We start from the raw sequence: 21,006 nt of genomic DNA, 5'->3' as shown, positions 1-21,006 counted from the left end.
TGCAATAGAAAATATAAATGTGGGATTTAAACATGATGTCATATCATATAAAGAAATTCTTAGATTGGAAAAGAATGAATGGCAACTGAAGTCTTTTAATATTTTAAAAGAAGAAAAAATAGTACAAACTTGGTTTCAGTATGGGCAGTTACAGGCTAGATCAGGGGTCGGCAACCTGAAAAAGGAAAAGAGCCACTGGGAACCGGTTCCATCACACATAAAAAAAAGTGGGAGCCGCGTGCGTGTGTCTATGCACGCGCATGCGCAAAAAAGTTTTGCACATGTGCAAAACAGGTTTTTCTTGCGCATGCTCGGACGCGCACGGTTGCCATTTTTTTTTATGTGTGATGGAACCGGTTCCCGGTTGCGCGACGGCCCGTTTGCAGAGCTACCGCCTTCGGCAGCCTGCAAACGTGCCGCAACAGCTTTCCCAAAGAGCGGCGCCGCTGCCCGTTCGCGCGGAGGTCCACGCGCACCTCTCCAAAGGTTTGGGGAGGTGCGCGCGCACCTCTCGGAATGGGCAGCGGCGCCGCTTGTTGGGAAAGCTGCCGCGGCCCGTTTGCAAACGTGCCGCGGCAGCTTTCCCAACAAGCGGCGCCACTGCCAGTTCGCGCAGAGGTGCGTGCGCACCTCTCCAAAGGTTTGGGGAGGTGCGCGCGCACCTCCGCCCATTCGGACAGGTGCGCGCGCACCTCTCCAAACGGGCGGTGCCACTCTCCATTTGGAGAGGTGCGCGCGCACCGGGCGGCTGGGAGCCGCAGGAGACGGCTCAAAGAGCCGCATGCGGCTCCGGAGCCGTGGGTTGCCGACCCGTGGGCTAGATGGAAAGAAGATCAGAATATTGGTATTTCAATATCAGATGGGAATTTGGTAAAGCAAATTAGAGATCAAAGTCAAGCGCATATAAGAAGGATATATAATGCATTGATAGAAATTGATTCAGAAGCGGAATTGGTTAAGGATTGTATGATAAAATGGGCCCAGAACTTTCAAGAACCAATAATAATGGATACTTGGGAGAAAATATGGGTTAGGAATGTTAAATTCACACAGGCACAAAATTTAAGGGAGAATTTTTACAAAATGTTTTATAGATGGCCTTTAGATCCCAAAAAATTAGCATGTGTGTATCCAAATTGTCAGCCAAAATGTTGGAGATGTGGTTGTGATGATGCAATGTATTATCATCTATGGTGGACTTGTAAAAAAGTTAAAGCTTTTTGGATTAAAATTTGGTGGAATATGCAGAAGATTTTTAAGAAAAAGATAAGATTTTTACCACAATTGTTTTTGTTGGGTATTATCACTGATTGTACTGCTATAGAAACCAAACTGATGCTGAATTTAAAAACAACTGCAAGACCTTTGGTAGCACAATACTGGAAGAAGGAGCACCTGCCTACTATTGAAGAATGGACTTTGAAAGTTTCAAACTTGGCAGAAATGGCTAAAATCTCGGCATATGTGAAAGATCACTCGCAACAGAGATATATAGTGGAATGGAAAAGATGGACTGATTTTATTCAGAAATATGGGACTACAAAGTATCATTTAGCATTTGAATAGTTATTAGTTATTGTAATTAGAGGCTATATTATTATTTTTTTATGGTTAAGGAGAGTTAAAGTGCGATAGGGTTTAAAGAGTAATTATAGTAATTAGAATATTTTAGAGTAAGATTGTATGATGTAATACCCTGTATTCGGCTCTGGGAAGTCGGGGGGGGGGGTGTGTTGGGATGGGGAGAGAGGTGGGGTAGATGGGGTATATGTTTTAAAAATGTATTTCAAAACTTTTCAATAAAAAAAAGAAAACCTCAGACAGGAGGAAGAGCGCCACCGGGCAGGCAGGCAGGTGTCTTGCTCGGCTGTGGCTTGGGGGGTACTTTTTTCAGTGCCATTGTAACTTCGAACAGTCACTAAGCATACTGTTGTAAGTCGAGGACTATCTGTACTTCATCATTTTTTTCCTCTTTTTTTGGTCAAGTTTTTGACACCTTGCTAGGTGACTGGTGGTACTCAGATGTTGCCATATCCTAAAAGTGGTGCAATGGGTGAAAAGGTTGAAAAGCCCTGCTCCAATCTGTGCTCTCAAATCAATTATTTCACGGGTGTAAAATTGCTGGCCCACAGGCCAGATGCGTCATGCCAAAACCACGCCCATCCCATTGCCATCAATGGAAAAAAAGTCACGATACGTCATGACACGTCACGTGACATTGTGAGTTTGACACCCCTGAATTATTTGAAGAACTATCAGCATCTTTAGTCCCAGATCTAAGTTCACACATATTACACTGAGATCCATCCAGCAGTAAGAACCTGAGTCCTTCGGGAATAGGGCGGTATATAAATTCAAATAATAATAATAATAATAATAATAATAATAATAATAATAATAATAATAACAACAACAACAACAACAACAACAATAATAATAATTACAGTTGCAAGAAAAAGTATGTGAACCCTTTGGGATTACGTGGAGTTTTGCATGAATTGGCCATAAAATGCGCTCTAAACGTCATGTAAGTCACAACAATAGAAAAACACAGTCTGCTTAAAATAATACTACACAAACATTAGCTGTTGTCATGTTTTAATTGAACATAAGATGGAAACATTCACAGTGCAGGATGGAAAAAGTATGTGAACCTTTGGACTTAATAACTGGTTGACCCTCCTTTGGCAGCAATAACCTCAACCAAACGTTTCCTGTAGTTGCAGATCAGACCTGCACAACGATTTGGAGTAATTTTGGACCACTCCTCTTCACAAAACTGTTTCAGTGTAGCAATATTCTTGGGGTGTCTGGTGTGAATCGCTCTCTTAAGGTCATGCCACAGCATTTCAAGCGGGTTGAGGTCAGGACTCTGACTGGGCCACTCCAGAAGGTGTATTCTGTTCTGTTGAAGCCATTGTTTTGTTGAATTACTTGTATGCTTTGGGTCATTGTCCTGTTGCATCACCCATCCTCTGCGGAGCTTCAGTTGGCGGACAGATGGTCGTACGTTTTCCTGCAAAATGTCCTGATAAACTCTGGAATTCATTTTCCCATCAATGACAACAATCCGTCCAGGTCCTGAGGCAGCAAAGCAGCCCCAAATCATGATGCTCCCTTTGCCATGTTTTACAGTGGGGATGAGGTTTTGATGTTGGTATGCTGTGCCTTTTTTTCTCCACACATAGTGTTGTGTGTTTTTCCCAAACAACTCAATTTTGGTTTCATCTGTCCACAGTATATTTTGCCAGTAGTGCTGTGGAACATCCAGGTGCTCTTTTGCAAAGTTCAAACATGCTGCAATATTTTTTTGGGACAGCAATGGCTTCCTCCGTGGTGTCCTCCCATGTACTCCATTCTTGTTTAATGTTTTCCTTATTGTAGATGTGTCAACAAAAATGTTAGCATGTGCCAGAGATTTCTGTAGGTCTTTAGCTGACACTCTAGGATTCTTCTTTACCTCATTAAGCATTATGCGCTGTGCTCTTGCAGTCATTTTTACAGGACGACCACGCCTAGGGAGAGTAGCAACAGTGCTAAACTTTCTCCATTTGTAGACAGTCTGTCTTACCGTGGACACATGAACATCACGGCTTTTGAAGATACTTTTGTAACCCTTTCCACCTTCATGCAAGTCAACAATTCTTGATCGTAGGTCTTCTGAGAGCTCTTTTCTGCAAGGCATGGTTCACATCAGACAGTGCTTCTTGAGACCAGTAAACCCAAAACAGGTGTGTGTTTTTAAAGGGCAGGACAGCTGTGAGCAACACATCCAATATCATCACACTGATTGGAGTCAAGGTTGGCTCACTCCTGGCTCCAATTAGCTCTTGGAGAAGTCATTAGGCTAGGGGTTCACATACTTTTTCCACCCTGCACTGTGAATGTTTCCATCTTATGTTCAATTAAAACATGACAACAGCTGTTTGTGTAGTATTTTAAGCAGATTGTGTTTTTCTATTGTTGTGACTTACATGACGTTTAGAGTGCATTTTATGGCCAATTCATGCAAAACTCCACGTAATCCCAAAGGGTTCACATACTTTTTCTTGCAACTGTACAGTGCTTCCATCATTATGTAATGCTATACTATGATATTAGGCTCCATTTCTACCAGAAGTGTATGTGGTAAAATAACAATAGAATAAAGGTGATAGTCTTACGAATTGAAGTCAATGATTATAGAGCAAGCCTCACACTTTACTTTTTTTTTGCTGGCAAAAAAAAGCCAGAAAATTTGATTATATGAAAATAATTTAATCCCAAACTGATTTCATCAGACAGGTAAATGACTAAAACCTTTGGAAAATGTGGCAAAATACTGATTTATTTATTTAATAATAAATAATTTTATTATTTAAATAAAATAATTTATCCATTTAGCAATTGTATAAAAGTGGCAATATTCCAAAAACAAAGAAAAAAATAGCATGGCTGTAGAACACCAAAGGTTGGATAAGTTGCCTTGAATTTCTACTGCTCTTTACCAATTTTCAGTGGATAGGGCCAGTCTAATCTAATGGTTAATGTACCAGGCTAGACACAAGGAGACTGTAAGTTCTAGTCCCATCTTAGGCATGAAAGTCAGCTGGAAGACTTTGGGCCATTCACCCTTTCTCACCCCAACTCACCTCATAGGGTTGTTGTTGTGGGGAAAATAGGAGAAGGGAAGAGTATGAAGTATGCACACTGCCTTATTTAAAAAAAATAAAAACAGGATTAAAACAATACAAAATAGGCACAAATTATAAATTCCAATTTGAATACTTCTTGACACAGCATCAATACCTGTATGGCCACATTGTGATCTTGAGCACCTTCCAGTTCTTTGTTTTTCTCATTTAGCTTCTTCAATTGCTCATCTGTAGAATGTTCAAAAAGAAGGCTATTTTCATGTTTGTATTACAATAAACCATTCATTAGCAACAGCATGACCAAATAATAAGATTTCCTATCCCAAGGAATAAATACTCAAGATTTTTATACATCTATGGTATTGAAATGAGAAAACTGCTGCCTAATCATTTCAAATATGCCTCAATCACAGACAAGCTATATAATTCTAAAAAAGTTATGTTCCATTATAAAATCCCCACTGCTGGTTTGTGTAATTTTAAACTTTTGCACCAGCTGGAAGTCACATTCCTCTTATATAGGAGACATTACATAGGCCTATTGAGGGGCATTTATTGTGAAAAGTAGCTTTAATACTTAGAATTACAGTCTTCATTCCTAAAATCTTGGAACACTAAGTGGTATAAAAATGATTAGAATCATAAAGAAATAGAACATTGTTCATTTTCTAAAACAAAGCTTTTCAGTATTTGTCTTAAATTTTATACAGTCATATAACTACAGTAATACTATTTTGTGACCCACTTAACAAAATTATACTTACTAAGCTTGGTGAGCTCTTCTCGGAGATTCTGACATTCCTGTGTTTCATTAACAAGCCTCTCCTGACTCTGAGCCAATCGTTTTTCTACTTCAAAATATTGTTGCTCTGTAAAACATCGATTAATACCCTTCAGTACTGTATTATCCCTTGCAGGAAAATAAATAAAAATGTAACCTTTGCACCTTTGGGCTATTGGCTAAGGCATCAGGTTAGAAACTAGGAGACTATGAGTTCTAGTCCTGCCTTAGGCATGAAAACCAGCTGGGTGACTTTTGGCCTTGGAAGAGGAAGTATTAGATGTACTTTCCACCTTAACTAATTCATAAAAATAATAAAGGTGGGATAAAAATAAATTTTACATGTTCCACTCTCTCCCTTGCTACAATCTTAGGATATCTAAACCAGAGGTCCCCAACCTTTTGGGCACCAGGGACTGGTTAAATGCCTGCATCCCACGGATGGGGCTTTGCTTGTTTGTGCGGCCTGGTTGCTGGCATGCCGCAGCTTGGTACTGATCCACGGACCAGGGGTTGGGGACCCCTGATCTAAAAAAAATAAAAAAATAAAAATAAACTGTTTCTCCAAATTTGTCCCTATTTCTTCCTCACAGTTCAGGTTGGCAGAACACAATCCTCCTCTAGGTTTGGGAGAATCCAATTGTATCCACATTAGCTCTAACATTATGATCAAGGAAGTTTACATATCTGTGTAAGCACAATATGTGTAGGATTACTTCCTAAACGGATTTCAGTAAAATTGTTAAGATAATCAAAGAGACAGCAACCTTTGGTAATTTCGTATTTATATAAGCAATACAATACAAGGTAATACCCAGCCAGACCAAACATCTGACTTGTTTGGGGTTTAGAGTTAAGTGTGACAAGTCATAATTATAAAAAAATTCTGATAGGGGGGAAAGCATGAGTGCAGCCAACACATCTATACAAGTAGTCCTCAGGTTATGACAATTGAGCCCAAAATTTATGTTGCTAAGTGAGACATTTGTTAAGGGAATTTTGCTCAATTTTATGACCTTTCTTGCCACAGTAATTAAGTGAATCATTACAGTTGTTAAGTTAGTAACACAGAATTAGTAAAGTGAATCTGGCTTCCCTGTTGACTTTGCTTGTAAGGTCGCAAAAGGAGATCACATGACCCCAGGACACTGCAACCATCATAAATATAAACCGATGGCCAAGCGTCTGAATTTTGATCACATATTGAGGATGCTGAAACAGTTGCAAGTATGAAAAAGTCACTTTTTTCAGTGTTGATGTAACTTTGAATGGTCACTAAATGAACTATTGTAAATCGAGAACTATCTGTATAAATGTTTACATTATTTTGAGAATTTCAAGCTTTTGAGAATGGATATTGAATATTAAACCAATGGCTCATAGTGGTTATTGGTACTTTATGGATGTAGGTATTTTTCAGTTAAATGTAAGTTGGTGATACACTCAAAAATCTAAATCAGTACACTTTAATCAACAATAAGATGGGGAACCTGCATTTCAGTAACATCTGGACTCCTGCAAGTTCTCCCCTGCTCTAAACAGAAGATAATAATGTGTAATATTGTTGGGAATGTATTAAAATTGTTTAGAACTTAATTTTTTCCGAAGTACAACTTAAAGGAACCATACATATCCAGTGGATGTAATCTTATGTTTGGATTACTCTGGATACAATCTAGTGCCTTGCTTTCAGCAAATCAATGTTATTTTAAAAATACCACATATATTTTGAGCAGGTGAAAAGTTTTTATTTAGTTACTTGGAGGATTTATATGGCCACCCACTTACTTTCAGTGACTCTGTCTCTAGGTGGATTACAAAAAAGAAAATTGCAATATACAAAGAGTATATTGATTTTTAATAGGTATCATACAATGTTTTTGTCAAGAACTCTATACACAACAAACAGAATACTGTAGTTATTATAGATCGGGTTTCTCTCTTTTTTTTGGAAGATTTCCCCCAAGTGCTTTCAATTACTTCGTGCTCAATACAATAAAGAGAGCCGGAAGGGACAGGAAAGAAAATGGCAACTGTAGTAAAACAGAACACTAATGTTAACTCTCTCTTTAAGGCACCAAGTTTGTTTCATAGGATGGGACACATAGGTTGTTTATCACATACTATGGAAATGGATATCTAAAGTATTAAGTAGATGAAGCAATATCAACAAGCCTTAGTAAATAAATTTAATGACTCTTAATATGACTAAGTTTGCACACAACTACAGCCACGCTGGCTTAAATCTGGTACAATACGATCATTCAAAGTGGCAACATCCTAACTCAGCATCTAAGTCTTACTGTTAAAAATTGAAGCCCGACTCAAGTAGCCGTTGGTCCCATGCGATGCTATGTTTTATATACAAATGTATCTGACTACAATATCCATCACTGCAGCCAGCACAGCTCCTGGTAAAGGGAAATTCAATGTAACAGACAATAGCAAGTTGTCTTTCCCCTTTTAGCTTAATTCATTTGTAGAAATGCCCAGCACACTAGAATAAACGATGCCAGGGTGAATCCTCCCAATTTCTACCTTTGCCCTTTTTCCCGACGCTCACGCAGGAAAAGATGGACCCGCCACATCCCATCCGATCCAGCTTTCTTTTCCTGCAACGCGACCCGACTCACCGCTGTCCACCTTGTAGCGCTCATGCCTAGTGCGGAGTCCGTCGATCTCGCTCTGTTGATCGGCGAGGAATCGCTCCAACTTGCCCTGCACGGCTTTGGGCAGCTTGGCTAATTCGGCGCGCTCCAAAACCTGCTGTAGGACTGCCGCCATCTTGGACAGCCTGCAGAAAAATGCCTCCCTATCCACCCTCCACCTCCGTTTTCTTTTCTCTCTCTCTCTCTCTCTCTTTTTTTTTTTGAGTCTTCACCCCCGGAAAGGGCAGAGCAGGAAAATTTGGAAAGTGCGTCACGTGACAAAAGGGCGCACGCGCAAAGCGCAGCAGTAGCTAGAGATAAGCTACTTGGATTCCTACATATTTATATCTATGGAGATTCCCAGTCATCAAGGTCATAGTTATCCCAAAGGTTGGTTTTTTCACGAGGCAAGCCAAGTGTCTTCAAAGAAAAACAAGAAAATCCAGTTGCCTCGTGAAAAAGTACCTTTGGGATTACATGCCTGTGGAGATTCTCGGTCATCCACGTCATAGTTGTCCCAAAGGTGCTTTTTCACGAGGCAACTTTCGCTTCTCATCCAAGACGCTTCTTCAATTCTGACTGGATGGTGGGGAATAGAAAGGTTAGCTATGCACTTTGAGATGAAAACCCTTCAAATGGTGCGGGAGTATGAACGGATTTCCAGAAAACATTGCAGACTACGGGAACCATTTGCGCTTCAGTTTCGAGATGAAGACAACACAGATTCATCCCCCAACTGCTTGCGCCTGTCTTCAACAGTGAAGAGACACAGGGCAGAAAACATCCTGCAGCCAAGAAGACTCCACACTCATTTGCACTACTCAGGTGACCCTGAGGACATAGGAAAACCTCCACATGACCTCAATGACTAAAATAATGCATATAACCAGGTGTCTGCAAGGAATATAAATCCTTCCATTCCCCCACCATCCAGTCAGAGCTGAAGAAGCTTCTTGGATGAGAAGCGAAACGTCTTCAAAGAAAAACAAAGCCCAATTGCCTCCTGAAGAAAAGTACCTTTGGAATTAAGATTCCTACAATTGATGTCGAGATTAGCTGCTGTGAAACGTAGCGTAGGATGGGGATGCTTCGCTTTAGTGACGCGTGGAGCAGTTTACCCAAATTTATGAACTTGGAACTGTGGGAGGCTTTTTTTTTCTTCCATTGAGGGGATGTCAGCATTTGAAACCAACGAGGGCCGTATTGAAGGATTTAGTTTCCGTAATTGATATGAATGACCAACTCCCAGCTGGATTCTGAGAATTTGAAGTCTATGCATCTTAAAAGTTGATGAAGTTGGGAAACGCTGACTTAAGCTACAGTCTCCCAGTTGACGAGCTGTAAGAAATAGCTTTTATCCCAATGAAGGAAAAGCCTCATCTGCCGCCGGAAATACATGCAGCATTTTTAACCCTCTTGCCTTACGCCATCTTGGATGTGGCGGAATTTATTTGGGAGGGGCGGTTTCTTATGTTTATATAAAGTTAAAAGGACACAGGAGAAGCAGGAAGCAGCTATTTCAGCGCTTTCTGACATAGGAGACAAAAAAGAAAGAAAAAGAATTAGTACTGTATAAGAAAATCCGAAAACGCTTGGAATGCAAGGATTTTTTTTGGCCAATTAAGTGTGTGAACGTCATCTAAGTGCGTCCTGTTGGATGAAGGCGAGTACTGGCGCGGAGAGATGAAGGACGAGGACACATCAGTGTTTGGGTAAAGGAAAGAATCTGTTGGATGCTTTGGATGGAGCTGTACAGCAAGACAACTACGGTGAAACAAATAAAACGAAAGGTAATTTGGATTGCAACTGCTGTATTTGAAACTTAATTAAGAAGGCTGCAAGGGTGGAGATAGTTAAGTTTTTAAAAAATCGATGAGGTGCAATAATACTAACCCCATGTAGCATTTCTCCTTTGTTGGGTTTTTAAGATTAGAAATCTAAGGTCTGTTCCCTTAATTTCTAGGGTTACTGAGCCCCTTCTTCTCCCCATCGTTTATTACACATTTTATGATTGGGCAATTGAGTCTTTGTAATAATGGGAAGAAGCTACTTCGTGGAGGAAACTGTTGGACAATATTTGTCAGACTTGAGTGCTAAATCAAAAAGACTTATTACTGGTCTTTTAGTAGGGCAGGTAAGTCTGCTGTAGTTTTTTACCTATGTTTCCTCTGTTGCAGTTTGAAGAATCTTCTGACAAGAAAATACTATGGAACTTCAGTTATGTCATCAATTACCAATGTACATCTTTATTATTGATGTCTTTCATTAATTATACAATTCCGTACATGTTTATTTAGATATAATTTCAACACTATCTGTAAATAATTTAGCTATTGTCATGTAAAAGAATAATTTAAACTGAGGTTTCCTTACTGTACAAAGAGAAAATAAATAGGCTGCGTAGTTAGAGCACCTTTGTATTCTTCTTTTCACAATCTGTTCCATTAATGTATTTTTCAGATAGAGTTTCCTTGGATTACTAGTGATTGTTAACAGAACTGATGTTGAATGCTTCAAATAGTAGTTAGAGTGTTAAAATATTATTTGTGTATTTTGGAAGCCCTGGACTTAAAAGGAAATGGTTTTTAGTTATTTTATCTATATGGCTATTTACACTTGCTTTAAGTTTGATATTTCTTATTTTTCAGTGTACCCAGCAAAGAGACTATGTTTTGCTGGCTATTCAAACTCCTGTAAAAGAGGAAGAAAGTAACAGTATTGCAAACCACCATACAGACTTGTCTATTATTGATGAAGAATGGACAGCAGCACATGCCAGACAAGTAATAAAAATTGTCTTACTTTGACATAGAAAAGTACTTTTCTTGTAAACCTGTCTCAGCTTCATAATGATTGTCTTTTTTAAGTTAATGCTGTCTTCTGCTGTTTTTGGACAGTTAAACACAGAACATTCATAAATATTAAAATTATGCCTGTATGAGATATAATCAAATTGCTCTGCCATGTTGCATTATTGAATATGGCTTTGTTGCTTGTCAGGTAGGCTGGGACACTCACAAGTGGGTGAGATGTCCTGCCTTATACATAAGGCCGATATCCATCTGGGGAAGGCAGAAAGTTTCAAACAGTGATGAGTTTTTGAGATGAATGGACATGATCTAGTTTTCTGGTATTCTGATGTTTTGCTGTCAGCTATGGCTGTCATCTTAAGAGGCAGAGTAAGCTGCTTTACAGTGGAAAAGGGATTGACCAGGGTCTTATATTTGAATTTGGCAAACTGATGTCTGTTTGGTTAGTCTGAGTTCTGCTCTCAGACCATTGGATTTCTTTTTTAATCAAGGGGTTAATTCTCTCCAACACTGAATATCCACATATTTAAAGTTAAAATGGGTATTATAATTTTATTCTTCTAATAAAGTGTGGTTTTCTTGGTCTCCCATGAGGCAATGAGAAAAGCTAAAGGACTGAAATCTATGGCCACATGCCTCTATGTTAGGTTCACAAGATTACATTATTGGAATTATTTCCATTTTGGTTGGTGTTTTTTTTAGTTTCTACTCAGCAGAAGGGCAAAGATTGTGAGAACCATATTTCTCTCTCATGTTGAGGTTAGGGAGAAGATGTTGCATAAAGTACACCCTAGAACAGCAGTCCCCAATCACTGGTCTGTGGCCCAGGGCTGGCCCACAGCCCATTGGGAACTGGACTGCACAAGGGTGAGCACACAAAGCTGTATTTGTGCAAGGGGTGCATGCACAAAACCATGCACTTTTCCCCACCACCACCACCACCACAAGTCCACGGAGCCAGAAAAGTTGGGGACCAGTGTCCTAGAAGGTAGGTGCTGGCAATGGAACTACCAAGTTGCTACTCCAGAGCAGGAGGTAGGACCAGGACATGAAGATCCATTGGGCTGCTGTGAGGCATAGTAATAACTGAGCCATTGCAAACCTATTTAGCTATAAATTACTACTTAAGTGGCTATTATGACTATCGAAAGCCACTGAGAGTTCAAGGAGCACAAGGATAGTTGCATAACACCATCTTGGCTTTGCCACAAGTCATGAACAAGTGTGATCAAGGCTTTCTCAGTATTCACCCATCCTAAAACCTGACTGAAACACATCTAGACAATCTGTTTCCTCCTCAGTTCTCCTCAAGTGCAGACTGCTCACCTTCTCAACAAGTTAAAGACTGGTCCATAATGAAAAACCATCAGGTTTAAGGATGGCCTCTTGAGGAATGGGTGAATCACTGCCTCTTTCAAAGCAGAAGTGTTAGGCCAATAGTAATAGTAATAATAATATGTTTGTATTTGATTTACTTAGGTATCAAGAATGCTTCCTGGAGGACTGCTAGTTGTTGGTGTTTTTATCATTTCAGTTCCAGAGCTGGCAAAAGAAATCCAAAATATCCTGCGGAAGGTAAATAATAAAAGTAATCTTTTGTTTTATTTTTATTCTTATTTCACTTACAAACATTTGTTTTATATTTTTACAGTTACATTTGTTTTCTATTATGTAAGTTGCCAAGATGAAATTGATTGCCATGGTGTGTGTGTGTGTGTGTGTGTGAGAGAGAGAGAGAGAGAGAGAGAGATGAAATATGAAATGTTCCCCTAAAAGGAAAACCAAAGTATTTGCAGATAGAAATAACAAACAATATACTTTAATAGATACTTACAGTGAGCCACTGAGTTCCTTGCAGGAAAAGAGCCTCAACCAAGCTCACTCTTCACTTTATATTACATACAATATTGTCAATAACATTTGAAACAAAAGCATCCTTTCCTCTAGAATACTTGGATAAACTATTAGATTGATCTTACTGTTACTTTTCACACTTGTGGTATCCTTCCTGATATTATCAACATATACCATAAACTTCACTGTTTACTTTGCAATCTGTTATTACCAAATGCTGGTGCTCAAGAACAAGCCGTCTGGGTTATGTTAGCTATCTCCATTCCAAGGCCACAAGCACTGGGTATTTCTACTAAGCAACACAAAGAGCTATATCAACAAAGGCTTGAATAACATAACTCTATATGCTTAATATACTCTATACCACCATGATGGGAGGATAGATAAGGTACCTAAGAATCAGGACTTCCGGCTCCTGTTAAGCAGCAAAGCAGTTGAGGGATTCGGAATGCCGAGCCCTTCAGCTGAATTTCTTTTTGTTGGGGACCCTATATGGGCCAGGAGCGGCCCCAGAAAGGTGGCAATGAAGGAAGGAAGTCCCAGGGACCTAGGAGAGACGGCGGTCTCCCCAAACAGTCCAGGAGAAGCCTTCCAGAAACCAACAGAAGAAAGGCTAGCCTAACTTCAGAGTCTAGCCCAGGGGTCAGCAACCTGAAACAGTGAAAGAGCCACTCGGAACCAGTTCCCTCACAAAAGGAAAAACTGGGCGCCGCAAAAAATGTGTGCGCATGTGCGTACATGAGCGCATGCACAGAACAGGGTTTGACTGAAGAGTGGAGCCAAGGCGAACTATGCACCTACCCTGCATATTTGAATTGATTGGTTGAACTTTTTTAGTCCCACTTTTTTTTTATTGGACTGCACATGGCAGAGGACTGGGAGCTGCAGGAGTCGGCTGAAAGAGCCGCATGCGGCTCCAGAGCCGCGGGTTGCAGACCTGTGGTCTAGCCCAAGCTGCAAACCATGGAAATCAAAAGCTCTACTTTAAACTGATTGTAAACAGTGCATTTGAATCTGTGTAAGAATATTGATTGTCTCTATCCTACCTACTTTCCTGAAGAAGAGAATTCCCAAAAATAAAAGATCTCTGAGAGAAGAAGGAGGGGTTTTTCCCCCCACCTTTTGGCTATTGGAAGCGGCAGATTTTACCCTTTAGGGAGGGAAAAGACTAGAAAGATCTGAAAAATGAACCAACGCTTACATCTACTGGTGGACGAGGATTATTTGGGGATAAATTTCTGTCTCTGACCTTCAAAGTTCTCAATAAACACAGCTGTGTAGATAAAGTGAGACTAACAAATTTGAGGCAATGAATACTTCACAAGAGGAAATATATGATAAGCAGCAACCATTTCAGAGGACAACGATTTTAAACTACAAAGAAATACAGGACAACTTTGAAAGTATGAATCAACTTATCTCCAATTTAATTTTACTCCAAGAAAATTCTCAGGAAAATATAGCAGAGATGACTGAACATAATTCTGAGGATAGAGACTTAAAGATGGAACCTTATAAAGCAAAAGAATATGATTCAATTCAAGTGGAAGAAAAGATAATTTACATCTCAATGCTTCAAAGCAACTTTGAGGATAAGAAAAAGGACTGGAAAAAATATTCTACAGAGATACGAGGAAAAACACCAGAATTGGAGAGACAAAAGATAACAAGAGAAGTGAAGAGAAAAGGAAGGAAAAAGATTCCTAATAAAAAGAAGTGGGCAAATGCTGATTTAACTTCTTCATCTACAGTAACACCTATGACTAAACAGAAAAATCTTTTGATTCAGCAAAGTACATTGATCAAGAAAGACACTGGGCAGAGAAAAAAGATTAAAATGGAAACTAAGAAAATAGATGATGGGACTTATCAGAGAGAATACTTAAGAAAGAAGGATTTGTTTGAATATGGTTAAAGAAATAGAAAAACTTTGGAATATACCACTTTTAGAGGGATGAATTTTCTGACTAATATAGTATGCTTCTTTCCTTTCTGTAAAGAAAAAAAGCTGAAATGACTTAAATAAAGCAAATGTTTTAGGTACTTAAATGTGGCTGAATTTAAGAAAAGTATAAAAAATATTTTGAATTAGAGTTAAGGAATTAGATGACGATCTATTGAGTGGAAAGCTGAAAGATTAAACAGATTAAATATATTCTTAGCTATGGTTAAAAAGAATAAGAAATTGAGGAAATATATATTAAGTTAGGAGGGATATATATTTTAAGTAGTATGTTATTTTTTATGTCTCATTGCTTTTGCTTTTTTTTCCTTCTCTTTTTGTTTCTCTCTTTTTTATCTTTCACTTTTTATTCTTTTATCTATTTCTTAAGAAATATAAAAGTGTGAGGGGGCTTATATGGAAAAAATAGAATTAAATCTGCAAATGTAAATGTAATTAATCGTTGAGAAAATTGTCACTAGTAAGAATATTTAGAATTTGGTGGGAGAAATAAACTGAAATAAGTATTGTAATAGGATTTATGATAAGGCAACCAAAATGACTAATAAGAAAAGAAATATTATTAATATGATTACTATTCTTTAGGAATATTGGAAAAACTATATACTTAACTGTTATTTATCAAAATAATAAAAATTGTATTAACCTAATGTTTGCAAAAAAGGATACTTTGGGGAAAGACGAAATCAACTAAAATTAACATATGGAATATAGATTATAGAAATTAATTGTTAAAATTTGTTCTACAAACGTAACCCAGACATCACACTGTTTACCAATTATTGAGTGATTTATGTTTTGTTAAAAAAATCAATATACAAAAAAAGGTACCTAAGAATCAGGTTTAACTCTGTTCTTGTTCTGTTTTTCTCCAAGCTTCTTTTTTCAATAGAAAAGTCTGCAGTTAGAAAGAGATTGTGGGGCATCTCAGAAGATGTTTCAGATAGAGTGGCACTTCATCTTTGTTCAACTACAAAGAAGTATCCTTGTTGCATCAGTCTTCATATTACTATATAGGACGATCTATGCCAGGGATAGGCAACCTTGGCTCTTTTATGACTCGTGGACTTCAACTCCCAGAATTCTGGGAGTTGAAGTCCACGAGTCATAAAAGAGCCAAGGTTGCCTTCCCCTGATCTATACTCTTTCTAAATTACAGCTGATTCAGGCTTTGCCTCTGCTTTTACCTTTGCACAGTTATACCAATTACAATTTAAATAATTCCAAATAAATTAGATAAAGGTTACTTTGTTTTGTAGCTAGCTCTGCCCTGTGATCTCAGTAAAAGCAAAAGCAAAATTCAACAACCTGCTATTTTTAAAATGTAGTTAACTGATATATTGATGCGCTATGTTCAAATCTATGGGAACAATTCAAAGACAGTTTCTATTCTTTTGTGTTGTGCTGCCCAGACGATTGCAAATTTTCAGAACAAATTTGGGCTGAAGATCTAACAGAGATGGGGAAATGAAATATGTGTGTGGAATGTGGGGGGGCAGGTGTCAGAGATCAATATACAGTAGTGGCCAAAATTGTGGAATCCTTTGGGGAAAAGTGTACATTTGAGGTTTGATGGCTAATAACACCACTTTCTTTTGGAGTAGCACCATAAAATTATATATCAATGGAAAGATAATTTAATCAAGAATGTAATACAACAGATTTTGTTCACGTATCTATATTCTGTGAAACGTTATAGCCAAATAACCAGAAAAATGAAGCACAACTTGCTTAGGTTGAGATCAGATCATCTGATTGTAGCCATTGAGCATTAGTGTTTAGATAGCCAATCAGGTGTCATCTTGTTTTGGCAATGAGCCAATCAGATCACAGTAGGATTCAGTTATTGGTATCATGTATTGAAGCTGAGAGGAGGACATTTGTCAGTATGTTATGTGATCGCTATCAAGTTGGTTGGGGGTTTTTTGTGTTCTTTCATTTAGTGAGCTTGTAAAATGTAATAAAATTAAAATAATGGTGCAAAAAGTTGACTGGTCACCCAGAAAGTGATGTAATATAGTATTATTAAGTGAACAAGGCTACAGTTATAAAGAAATTAGAAGAAAAATTGGTAGAAACTTAGCCAAAGGTGGCATTTCTAAGTTTTTGAAGAGGTATAAGGAGACTCAGTCACTACAAAACCACACTGGTAAAGGCAGGAAAAGGTGCACAACAGCAAGTGATGATAGAAGAATTAAGAGACTGTGCCTACATGACAGAAGAAAATCATCTGGGTGTATACAAGATGTAATGGCACAATGCAATATGAAGTTGAGTGTAAGGACTGTTTGGTGCAGACTGCAGGAATTTGGCCTAAAATCTAGAATTCCATGAAAAAAGTCACTTTTATCTCTCAAACAAAGGTTGAAAAGACTAAACTGGGCTAAAACCCATGGTACCTGGACAGAGGAACAATGGAACATTGTTATTTGGAGTGATGAGACCAAGATCTCCCTGTTTGGTAGCGATGGCATAAAATATGTGAGAAGAATTGGAGAAGAATTGCATTATATGTACCGTGAAACACCCAGTCAGTGTTATGATCTGGGGTTGTATGACATCAAAAGGTGTGGGCAGAATTTCTGTGATTATTGAGAATATAAATGGCCAAAAATACATTAATGAAATACTTGAGCCCAAACTGAAGCCTTCCGCACATGATCTTTTCCAAGACAATGAAGCATTTATATTTCAACAGGATTCAGCTCCATGTCATGTTGCTGCTGTGTGCAAAAAGTGCTTTCAAGATAATCATATTCCACTGCTGGAATGGCCTGGGAATAGCCCAGACCTTAACCCAATTGAAAATCTATGGAGCTGACTAAAGAAACTTGTTAATCAGAAATGACCCAGCAATAAAACCCAGTTAATAGAAGCAGTCATTCAATCTTGGTTTCACATTATAACAGCTGCAGAACTAAAGGACTTGGTTCACTCCATGGGAAGACGTCATAAGGCTGTAATTCATGCTAAAGCTTACCCAACTAAGTATTAACTAACGTGTTAATTTTTGTATATCTCGTTTTTAATATGGTGATAATTTTGTATATCTCATTTTTCTGTGTTTCTCTTTTCTTTTTTATAACTACTATTCTAATAATAAATCCTTCATAAAAGTTATTGCATTACATTCTTGATTAAATTATCTTTCCATTGATATATAATTTTATGGTACTACTCCAAAAAAAGTCGTTATTAGCCATCAAACCTCAAATGTACACTTTTCCCAAAAGGTTTCCACAGTTTTGGCCACTACTGTAGATGTAATAATGGTGTCTATTTAACTACAGAATGTATTTTATCACATAAACCAGCAACAGTGCTGGATATGTACGGCTTTTTCTATGTTGCTTATGTTAGCTAACAGGAAGCATAATTTGATCTGAACAGACTGAGTTTTAGTTCAGATCTTTAGAGATGGCTGGGAGGTGTTTCATTATAAAAGTCTTAAATGCTTCTTATTACTGTAGTGTAAGGTAAAAGGTAAAGGTAAAGGTTCCCCCGCACATGCGTGCTAGTCGTTTCCGACTCTAGGGACCGGTGCTCATCTCCATTTCAAAGCCGAAGAGCCAGCGCTTGTCCGAGGACGTCTCCGTGGTCATGTGGCCGGCATGACTAGACGCCAAAGACGCATGGAGCGCTGTTACCTTCCCACCGTAGTGGTCCCTATTTTTCTACTTGCATTTTTTACGTGCTTTAAAACTGCTAGGTTGGCAGAAGCTGGGACGAGTAACAGGTGCTCACTGCTACGTGGCACTCGGGATTCGACCCGCCAAACTGCCGACCTTTGATTGACAAGCTCAGCGTCCTAACCCACTGAGCCACCGCATCCCTTACTGTAGTGTAGTATCTCTTAAATATACTTCATTACTATTCCTTAACTGGAAACGAATACTTTGTCGTACCTACGATGTGCAAGATCCAAAGGTAGGTTCTGTATTGGGTAAGAACAATTAACTCATTGAATTTGTGTTGCCAATCTCAACTTAATTACCTGCCATTAAGTGGTACCTTTAAGTGGAACCATCTACCTGGTGGCTAAGGCACCAGGCTAGAAACTGCACGACTGTTCTAGTCCTGCTTTAGGCATGAAAGCTGACTGGGTGATCTTGGGCCAGGCATTCACTTTCTCAGGCCAATTCACTTCATAGGGTTATTATTGTAGGGAAAATTTGGAGGAGAATGGAGTATTAGATATGTTTCCTGCCTTGAGTTGTGTATGAAAACAATACAGTGGGATATAAGTAAATAAATACAAATTATAGTTTTGTTCTTACATTTCAGTAGGGCCTCCGCTAGCTCCCATTTAAAGTTTGCTCAAAAGTATGTTTGGGAGCAGCAATTACACATACACAAACTACAATTCTGCATGTGCTTATTTCGGAATAACTTTTATTGAATTCATAAATAAATGCATAGATTGAGTCATTTAAATTGGGTGATTTATCATTTATGTTTTGAGATTATTTGATTATTGTAATAATTGAGCCTCTTTTTTTTCTCCTTTAGAGTACAGCTAAGCCAGCAGACTGGAAATACCAGAACGCTCTTTCTGCTTCTTGGCTATCTTTAGAATGCACAATTAATGTTAATATACATATTCCTCTCCCTGCCACCTTGGCCAGCCACAACTTAGAAAAAAACACAAGGGTAATTTTAAAAAACCCCACTTTGTGTTATTAATTGTATCATAATGCTTAACTCTTATTGGCTTTGTTGCTTTTTTCACTAGAATATTTTTACCTTAGATCATTTTCTCTGCCTTCCTTAGTCTTTTGCCTGCATATCTTTCTTTGGTATCCTAACAGTTTTCAGCTAATTTCTTCCAAGCCCCTCAAACTGTGACCTGTTTCCCCAATAGAACTTTCTTTAACTTCTTTTTTTGTCCAGATTTTAAGAGAGATCATCAGTAATATATGTTACTACTCTTGAAATCCAATATCAGAATGAGCAATGGAATGGAAATATAAGGGTTAAACATAACTTTTGGGTTTAAAAATACTGTATATCCTTTAGCAGTAGTATATAACAATAAATGTCAATGATAGAAATAATGAACAGTGGCAATTCACTAACAAATACTTGGAAAATAACATGCCATCCTTTCATTGGTAATCTAGCATGTCCATACTCAAGATAAAGAAGAGTATGACCTTGAAACACTAAGTTACCAATGGCTTAGAGATCATGTCATATCTTTTATTTAAACATTGTTGTAGATGTATCCACACATGACAGCTAATACCCGTTCTTTAGTGACTAGTATAAAAAATTAGAAGGAATCAACTTCTCTGCTTCATGATCTAAAATTATTTAAATTACATTTAGAAGAGAACATCTGAGGGTTGTCCTGCAGCTTAGGCTTGTAAAATTATTAAATGTATTTCACTTACATTGGTCAGAAATGTAGTCGATCTTTCAGTAAAATTACCCCTTTTGTTTTTGATTCTGATTTATAGAATGGATTAGGACGTTGGGCCCAACAGATAGAGGAGGCTGTCTTTTTGATCAATGGACAAGCCAGAGAGGAAGATGCTGACTTGCTGGAAGGGCAGGTAGGTAGTAAACAATGTAAACTTGAAATTATTGTCCTCTGTAGCAGCTTGCATGATAGGTTTTTCAGTGCTCTATTGAAAACAATTGAAACTTTTGTTAAAGCAAACCACTAACAGCACATTTTTTATATATTGGAAGTTTGAATCAAATTTTGAAAGCAAGATGACCTAAGGAGGTTTCAGCTGTGGTTTGTTCTCCAATCTTGTTTCAATATAATTTCTGAATGTTTTGTTACCAAACTAGGTAACATCATCAGCAGGATTTTCTTGTCCTATTCTCCTTAGCTTATAAATGTCTTGTGTGCCCTAAGTAGTATCTAATCCCAAATGTATGCCTCCTTTAGTCAAACAGTAACATCCTAAATGAGTACATCCTAAATGAGTACATTAACTTAATAATATATAATGATCAAATTTGGATAATGTGTTAAGTTAGAGGCTTTTTTAATTGATTATGAATGGGCATTAGTTAGCATTAATAAATCTCACTAGGGCTCATATATGAACGTCTAAACAAGCCCCCAAACTATCGTATAGAGTTATGGTTACATTTGGGTAAAAAAAAATATTATCCATGTAAAAATTGAGGGAGAGTTTATCTTCTTATTTCAGGACATTTTGAAGAATTGCAGGTAGTCTTTGATTTAAGACCACAATAGGAACCAGGAAAAGTGAGGCATCATATGACTGCACCCAATTTTATGACCTTTTTTGACATGGTTGTTAAGCAAGACGTGACTTGCACACTTCCCTACAGTTTT

At 38.1% G+C, this 21,006-nt stretch overlaps 2 protein-coding genes across 13 annotated transcripts in view; one reads left to right on the top strand and one right to left on the bottom strand.

Moving 5' to 3' along the window:
• TPR (translocated promoter region, nuclear basket protein) overlaps nt 1-8,317 on the bottom strand; it is a 120,478-nt gene extending 112,161 nt beyond the window's left edge. For all 3 annotated transcript variants that reach the window (XM_081325900.1, XM_081325902.1, XM_081325901.1), the window contains exons 1-3: nt 8,049-8,317; nt 5,399-5,503; nt 4,789-4,862 (exon numbers count right to left, since the gene is read on the bottom strand). In XM_081325900.1, coding sequence (XP_081182026.1) covers nt 4,789-4,862; nt 5,399-5,503; nt 8,049-8,199 — 330 coding nt within the window. In that variant the 5' untranslated portion in view covers nt 8,200-8,317. The remainder of the gene's footprint in view (nt 1-4,788; nt 4,863-5,398; nt 5,504-8,048) is intronic.
• A 1,038-nt stretch (nt 8,318-9,355) lies between these two features.
• The window catches only part of ODR4 (odr-4 GPCR localization factor homolog), a 42,568-nt gene continuing 30,917 nt past the window's right edge, over nt 9,356-21,006 (top strand). For 8 of the 10 annotated variants that reach the window (XM_081323225.1, XM_081323221.1, XM_081323224.1 and 5 more), the window contains exons 1-8: nt 9,356-9,853; nt 10,027-10,197; nt 10,712-10,846; nt 12,353-12,448; nt 15,567-15,670; nt 18,581-18,617; nt 19,200-19,340; nt 20,150-20,245. In XM_081323225.1, the coding sequence (XP_081179351.1) occupies nt 10,099-10,197; nt 10,712-10,846; nt 12,353-12,448; nt 15,567-15,670; nt 18,581-18,617; nt 19,200-19,340; nt 20,150-20,245 (708 nt within the window). In that variant the 5' untranslated portion in view covers nt 9,356-9,853; nt 10,027-10,098. Of the gene's footprint in view, nt 9,854-10,026; nt 10,198-10,240; nt 10,302-10,711; nt 10,847-12,352; nt 12,449-15,566; nt 15,671-18,580; nt 18,618-19,199; nt 19,341-20,149; nt 20,246-21,006 lie in introns of all 10 variants that reach the window. The other 2 variants (XM_081323220.1, XM_081323228.1) reach the window with 2 other exon arrangements.

Source organism: Vipera berus (assembly GCF_964194415.1).
Source record: "Vipera berus genome assembly, chromosome: 3".
Classification (NCBI taxonomy): domain Eukaryota; kingdom Metazoa; phylum Chordata; class Lepidosauria; order Squamata; family Viperidae; genus Vipera; species Vipera berus.
The sequence above is the reverse complement of the archived record's forward strand: the minus strand, read 5'-3'. Positions and strand labels throughout refer to the sequence as shown.